The sequence below is a fragment of the Lonchura striata genome, chromosome Z (assembly GCF_050655825.1).
Source record: "Lonchura striata isolate lonStrDom1 chromosome Z, ASM5065582v1, whole genome shotgun sequence".
NCBI classification, from domain to species: Eukaryota; Metazoa; Chordata; class Aves; order Passeriformes; family Estrildidae; genus Lonchura; species Lonchura striata.
In genome coordinates this window covers 29648691-29656516 of record NC_140740.1, presented here as the reverse complement: position 1 = coordinate 29656516, position 7826 = coordinate 29648691, and the positions used below count along the sequence as shown (strand labels likewise).

Sequence of the window (7826 nt, the reverse complement as noted above, 5' to 3'; positions counted from 1 at the left end):
TCAGGCGCAAGCGTCTCCTCTCCAGTCTTCCAGCACTTGCTTGGCTGAGGTGACCAGAGCAGCCAGGCTGGAGGCTGGCTCGCCTGAGGTCACAAACGGATGCTGCCCGGAAGAAAAACCAAAAAGAAGGGAACCCCCGTTACTTTCCATGAGCACATCCTCACGGGCCCAAGCAGGACTCCTTGGCTGCCCAAAAGACACACCAAGAGGACCGAGGGCAGCACATTCCCCGTGGGCCTTCCTCTCCTGGAAGCTGCCTCACCCACGCAGCCCACACTCCTCTTGATCCCTGGATGCAGGTGTCCTCAGCTGGCAGGGCTTTTTGCCCCTTTGCTTTTTCTCACCTGCAGGAGTTCCTGGGCAGACCAGCGCCTGTCCTCGTCTGCCTGCAGGCAGCAGCGCAGAAAGTCGCGCAGGAGAGCCGAGTGGTGCCTGGGGTTCTGCAGTTTCGGGGGCCCGTTCGTTTCTATCAGTTCAAAAACCTACAACACATGGATGGAAGAGGGCACTCTAGCTGCTCCTTTCCTAGCCACAACAGCTCTCTCCACACAGAGCCCCCTTTCTAAGCTGCACCTTACCCTGACACGGGCCATCCTCTCATAAGGAGCTTCCCCTTCCACCATTTCCAGCCCCATGATCCCCAGGGACCAGATGTCCACTTTGGGGCCGTAGGCTTCTCCTCTCACCACTTCCGGGGCCATCCAGCTGGGAGTGCCCACTCTGGAGCTGCGCTTGCTGCGCTCAGGGCTGAGCTGAGCGCAGAGGCCAAAGTCAGCTGAGGAGAAAAACAAAGCCTGTCAAAGCCAGCCACCGCTGGCAAACCGGCCTAAAGGATGGCCCACTCCAAGCCTGCCAAGGCCATGCCCAGTCTAGCTGAAAAGGCAGCTGAGCTTGCCTTCCCTGTGGCTGGAGCCAGGGAAATAGGGCATTGGCCATTTCAGAAACACCCTCACGATTCACGCGCTGCCTGAGCAGCGCTTCTGGGGAAGTGGCAGTCACCAAAAAGCAGCCCCACAGCACACGCGGGGAAGGCTGCCCCTGAGCAGGGACGATACCCACCCAGCTTGACAGATCCGTCCATGCCCACGAGAACGTTGCCGCTTTTGATGTCCCTGTGGATGACTTGGCGGGAATGAAGGAAATGCAGTCCTTGCAGGCACTGAGAGAGAAAGGAGGGAAGGAAAGTTAACATTCAGCATCTGATTTAATCCCAGAAGAAAGAAAAGGGCTCCAAGAGGTTGACAGCTTTCTCAGGGAATTGTGAAGGAGGGAGCACTAGCACGGCGCTGTCAAGAGCAAGAGCTTGCTGCTTCAACACTCTTAGAAGTGCTTTGGATATTTCAAAGCGAAGGCATCTGAGCTTGCACGAGTCCATCCTGCCATTGGTACCAAGCACGTGACCTTTGGCTGGCAAGCAGCATGGCAACGATTTCATTGGAAGCCCTGTGGCAGCAGAGGAGGAAGCAGCACATTAGACCTGTTTCAGAATCCCTCGCCATCTGGGCTGCAATGCCGTGCTTTGAAGCTGAGGACATCTCCTTCGCCCTCGGCTTGAAATTCTGCCACCCGCATGCGGGCTTAGAATGTCAAGGAATGTCGGACAGACGGACAGGCTCCAGACAAACATTCAGAGGCAAAGCTGAGAGGAGCAAGCCAGGAAATGAAACAAGTGAGTGTGCACGAGCGCCAGAGGACGGACAGCATGGAAGAGTGCAAGAACAGAGCCTAAGGCGTGCGGGGACTCCAGCAGGCAGTTCCCTTCAGATTAATGCTCTTTCTTCTGCTCTGTGTCGTGAGAGCAGCGCCAAAAGAAAGCCGGGGCCAAGAAATCTCTGCTCTCCTTAACCACCAGCTGACAAGAACCATCCTGGGCAGGCCAGGGGAAGCACAAGCGGGACGCCTCACCTCCCGACAGACGGCGCCTATCTGTCCTTCCTCCAGGTACACTGCCCGGAGCACATCGAACAACGTGCCGCCGTCCATGAACTCCATCACCAGCCAGAGCTCCGCATCCACCAGGTAGCTGAAAGAAGGAAACCACGGCATGGAGAGAGAGGAATGGGCACGGCTCAGGCACCCGAGGGTCTGACCCAGGCTTTTGCAACTGCTCTCCAAGCTACACATGCCAGAAGAGATTACTGAAAGCCAGCTGCAAACTCCTCCCGTGCACATGCAGATGTCTAAAGCTACATAGACGTGAGAATACCCCAACCTGTCTAAGTAGCTGACAATATTGGGATTCCTGCTGTCCCTCATCACCAAGATTTCATTGACAGCCAGCTCCTCAGACATCTTCTCCTGAAGAGACATTATCTTGATGGCCACCTACAAAGACATTGGCCACCATTAACTTGAGAAGTCGCTCCCTGCACGAGACCTCAAGGAACACGGAGCGAGCGCTCGTGCCATGACACAGCGAGCTGTGCCAAACTGCCCTGTTGCCAGACAGCAGAGCTTAGGGAGAAACTGCCGCGGGTATGGACACTTTACCTGTTGTCCTGTGCTGGTGTCGAGGGCTTTATAAACAGCTCCAAAGCCCCTAGAAAGAAAAGGGCAGCAGAAAAAGCCCTTTATAGCCCTGGCAGTGAAAGCAAGCCTAGGCAGGAGATCTCCCTAGGCTGCCTGGACTCCTTAGAAAACGCCTGGCTGCGGCGTCTCTTCAGCCGGCAGCACGGCAGCCCACCAGCCCTCTGCCATGCCAGACAGGGAACACGGAGCTCCCTCATGGAGACCAAGGACCCGTGCAAATCTCCAAGGCACACGCCCACTTGGTTCCATTCCAGTGGAAGGGGGGCTCGATCTCTGTGTGGCTTTGCGCACACGTGTGCAAGTGGGCTTACATCTGGAGAAGACTAACTTGGAAAACACTGCCTTCAAGAACTGTCCTCAGACAGCTCTTGAGTGGCAAGGTGCCCTTGGAGGCCATACAGACACAGGGCCAGGAGATCTTCCAGGTCCTGCTCCTCACTGCTGCAAGCAAGGCGTCGCTTGCATCAAGTTGTCTTTGCTGATGCTTCCTGACTGCTCTGACTGAGCCGTCCTGAGAGGTGACAGGAGGCAAAGCCCGAGGCTGACCGCGTTTGGAACTGGCCTGACTTCACGCTGGATATTGCACAAGCTGAAGACCCGGCCCACGGTTTGTTCTATGGAGCAGACGTCACACTTACCCTCGTCCAAGTTCTTCAAATGCCCTGTATTTCTTCATTGGCTCGCCCAGACTCACAATGCTCCCTGAGAGAGACAAAAGCAGTGCCAGGAGCTCACTTTCAACCGGAGGCCTTGCTGCCCACACAATCCAAAATGCATGCCCACTGTCAGGAGCTTGAGAGCTCCCTGGGGCCAGTCACTCGCGACGTGCCACAAAAGGCAGCCCAGGCAGAGCCAAGCCAGGCCCAGGTGCCCCCAGAGGCAGCAGGAACACCCCGCGCGCTCCCTCGCTGCCTCAAAGCACAACAACAGCTTCTGCAGAGAGGCCTCAGCGCCTCTGAGACCGAGGAGGAACTTCTGGCGCAGCCTGCACCGAGACAGGCAGACAACGCACTGCTCTGGCAGACAAGAAACACGGCAGACGTACTCAGTGTCTTCAGGCCCTGCTCCTCTCTCATCTCGGGCTGCTGGGCTGGGCTGCTGGATGAAGTGCCGGCAGCTGGGGGACAGCTGGCCGCTGCAGGCGATGCCGGTCCAGCGGCACGTTGAATGGCAGAGCCTGTCTTGAGCTGGGACCAGAAAGGATTGCCCGTCAGAAGGGCGGCTGGCACAGACGCCCCGGAGAGCACACGGCAAAAGCAAGGCCTTCGGAAGATGCTGTCGGCCACCGCCAGGCCTCCTCAGCTGGGGGCTTTTGGACGTCCCCTTCCCAAAGGCAATGGGAAAACCACTAAGGCTACTTCGATACAGCCCCTCATGGCCACTTCCATGCTCCATCGTGCTGGCCTTTCTGCACGACGAGTGGAACTAGCCATTGATGGGCTTGCAAAGATCCACACAGAGATCAGAACAGGGCTCCAGAGCCTTGTTGCGGTTCTTCCTCCTCCTGTGTTTTCCTGGGCAATGAAATCACCCTGGAGCTGGCATGCAACTGTCTGAGCAGAAGCCCAGAGCGTGTCCCTTCTCTGATCCCTTTCACCGATTTCCCCTCTGTATTTCAGGCATTAGGGGGCGGCCCTTCGGGGCTGCATTCCAGCCCTGCTGAGCCCCACCCGCCCTTTACAATGCAGAGCCCTCTAGGATTCTCCTCACCAAACCCTGCTCTGACCATGTGCAAGTGAAGCGCAGTCTACATCATGCCTGAACCTAAGTAGTCCATGGAGTGTGGCTTGTCCCTTCCAGGGGCCAGTGTTTCCCAAATATCCTGCAAGGCTGTCAGCTGAGTCTTTGGACCGCTCTGTCCGCTGGCCACAGGCGGCCCGCATCGCCAGGGGGCACAAGGGGCTCATTTCTACGCTGGGAATAATTGAATGCTGCCTCTTGTCTGATGCCAAGAGGCATTCTCGAGCCCTCTCAGCATCCCAGCAAAGTGATGCTCAAGTGTCAAAGTTCAGGACCCATTGGCCAGGGCTCCCTGGCTTGGCTGAAGCAGCACTAGGTCATGGCAGGCACACAGCCCCCAGCATCTTCAGCCGCAAGCAACAAGGGCTGGGCTTGAAGGCCTGGCTTGAAGCTTGGCCCTGCATCCAAGGCAGTGCCAGGCTCAGATGCCACTTACTGGCTCTGCAAGTTCAGCCTGTGGAGGGACAGCAGCTGGAGGCTTGCTGCTGTTTTGCTCCTCTTCAGCCTCTCCCTCTGTAACAGTGCCAGCCAGACGAGGCGCTGACCCTGCGGCTGAGCCCTGCAGACAGACAGAAGTGAGAGAGACTGGGAACAGCCAACCCTTGCAGCAGCTCCTTTCTACTGCGCTGGGAAAGCACCCAGAATAAGGGCAAATCATAGACTTGGATACAAGTGGCATTCTGAGTCATGAAAGCCCTCGGAAGATGGCTGAATGAGGTGCTACTGCCTCTTGCTGTGCATTTGATCTTCCATGCTGGCTAGAAGCAGCAAGACACCTTGGAGCTGTCACATTTGCTTTTCACCTCTTGAAAGGCTCTTGATGGGAAAATAAGGAAGGAGCCAGTGCTCCCTTTGCTACTGCTGCTGCCACCAGGCAGCTGGCCTTTCCTTCAGCCTCCCACGCTGGCACTCTACACTCTACTGCAACAGGCCAAGCTCACAGCTTGCTGCACAGTTCTAACATGCCAGCAACGTCAGGGGTTCCTTTGCCACTCACCAAAGCACAGGCTTTTCTCCATCCACGTGTGAGGTGACCTGCAGGGAGCAAGGGAAAAGGAACCAGAGGCCCTTAGAAAAGTGCCTTTTGCTGGGGGCTCCCACAGCACAAGTCATTCCCAACGGAGAGCATTTCCCTTTCCCAACATGCCTCCAGGAGCAAGAGCCCTTTCCCACAGCAAGCGAGAGAACAAACAAGGACACTAGAGTAGGCGCTGTCTACGTTTGGGCCTCTTTTGCCAGGAAAGAAACAGAAACACGGCCAAGGAAATGCAACAGCTCAAGCAGTTTTTCCTCTTCTCTTCCCAGTATTTTATAGATCGTTTTTTTAATTGCATGCACAAGCCATTCCCATCAATTGCTGGAAGACAATACAACAGCAAAGCTTCCACAAAGGGCCCCTTTGCTGTGGCAGCTCTCCGCTGCAGCGGCCCCAGAACAGCTCCTGCCTTCAGCAGCAAACCCTAACTGGACTGGAGTTTGTGCTGCATCGCCAGGGGAATGGCTACCTTGGGGCAGCCTAGAAAGGGTCAAGGCACACAGCCAAGGCCTCTAAATGGCAGCATTTGGAGCAAAAGGGGCTTTCCTTCACTCCTGGAGAGAGCCACAGGGTTTTGAGAAGTACTTCTGAGCATCTCCCCTCAGAGTCTACAATTTCCAGGTTGTCTTGGTTGAAGCAGCAAGCTGAGGAAATGACACACTCCACTGCCACGCGCTGTCCCGGGGAGGGAAGGCAAGCGCTGCAGGCTGCAAATTACATTGCAAACGCTCTGCACCTACCACCCAGTACAGATACCCCCTTCTTAGCTGATGCTGCTGGCAGGAGATTTACCAAACTGGTGGCATCCTAACGGCAGTTTTGTTCCCTGATCAACTCGGTCACTACCGCGGCGAATGGAGCAGAGCGAAGCAAAAGCCAGGGGACGCCAGCCCCAGGATAAACCTTTACTTACGAGTCAGGTGGGTCAGGTAATATCCAGAATAAGCAACGGTAAAGATGGTGCAAACCGCGGCACAGACCTGCCCGAACATTTTGGCCGTGCTCTGCTGCTTCGCACACTGAATGCCACCCAAGGGGTAAAGCAAGACTCCTCTCGGGGTGCAGGCCGTCTGCTGAGAACTCCTTGGTCGCAGGGATCCTCCTGCAGGGAGCGAGCGGAAAAGCTGCTCTGGACAACCAGGCCTCGGGCTCACCGGGACATCGCTGTGCTGTGACGCGGCACTGTGACGTGGCACCGCTCCCTTGACCTCACAATAGCAGCTGCTCTGGGTTTGTTGTGCCCAGCAACCAAACCTTCTGTACAGATGACGCAAAAGAAAAGCCTGGGAAGTTCTGCTCAGTCGTGAAGCAGCAGAACATGTCCTTCCAGTCCATAAGCCAGAGCTCAAGGCGTCCCAGGGCAACTCGGAAGACACGGCGGCCCAGCCTGCACGCGAGAACAGAAAGCAAGTGTGCTTCTTCTCCCTGGCATCTTAGTTGGTTCTGAAAAGCCAGCTTCTTCCATGACATGTAGGGGGAAAAAGAAGCAAAGAAAATAAATTTCCAGGAGTATTGCAGCGTGCAGATGCTTCTTGAGCACACCGGTGCATGCTGATTTTTTCTCCCACTCTGTTTGCTGCACGGCCTCCCTTTTGTGGCAGGGAGATGCTGGCTTAACTCTTGACACAAAGCTCCTCTTGTCCTGCTTGCTCTTTCTCTGGCCACTGAAAGCCTCAGAACAACCACAGGAGTTCTGCAGTGGTTCCTGGGCTGCCACAGTTGTGTTGTGTTGGAGCTCTGGCAGCAGCCTGCAGCCCACTGCTCTGCAACGCCCTGCAGATGTCGAGCCCAAGGAAGGGCCCTTTGGAACAGGCCAAAGCCACAGTCTCACAGATGTTTGCCCAGGCTCCATGCTCCCTGTAAGATTCCTGGCGGACACTTGCACAGCCACATCCCAATGAAAATGAGTTGTAGTCATTCCCCTCTCTGTTAAAATCTTCAGCTAGACCCAGGAGCCAGCTTGAAAGCGGAAAGGAATTACTGCGTGAGACGGCGGAAAAGTGCACGCAACTCCTCTGGAAATCAACTCGGTTCACCTGTAGAACAAGGATGCCAGACTTGCTTTCCTGGTGACTCCGCACCCGCAAGTCCTCTGCTGGTGGACAGCACAGTCCAGTCTTTCAAGGAGCTTTACCCTGGGCTCCTCACACTTCAGAAGCTGAGGGTGGCATTTCAAAATCAATGCAATTGATGCAAGGCCCAGCACTATCTTCAAATTCTCTTGCTGAAACACTGCAGTAGTTACCCAGAAGGATTGCCTCCATTGGAAAGCATCTCATTTTCCCCATTTCCAAGTCCGCTCACATCAACCAGCAAATTGTAGGGCTTTGGAGAAGGAGGAATGACACGGTAGCATGGAAAGCCCAGTGTAGGCCCTCAGGCCCCCTTGAGCAGGGCGCTTTGGTGCCCCAGAGGTTCAAGAGAGGGAAGCGTAAGGAAGACGTGCCCTTTCGACCCTCCTTTACTCCTCAGCACCAAGTGACTGCCAGGAAACGGGGGACAGCCAGGCCAGGTCCCTCAT

The 7826-nt window shown here is 55.7% G+C and overlaps 1 protein-coding gene across 1 annotated transcript; it reads right to left on the bottom strand.

Annotated features, from left to right (window-relative positions):
- Positions 1–7826, bottom strand: LOC144248226 (serine/threonine-protein kinase PAK 3-like). Its single transcript, XM_085568020.1, has 14 exons — positions 7781–7826; positions 7287–7400; positions 6219–6407; positions 4815–4828; positions 4706–4723; positions 3575–3716; positions 3168–3231; positions 2491–2539; positions 2213–2325; positions 1906–2023; positions 1060–1159; positions 579–775; positions 345–482; positions 1–102 (listed from the first exon to the last, which is right to left on the bottom strand). The coding sequence occupies exons 1-14, from the start codon at positions 7824–7826 to the stop codon at positions 1–3; spliced, it is 1404 nt and encodes a 467-aa protein (XP_085424146.1).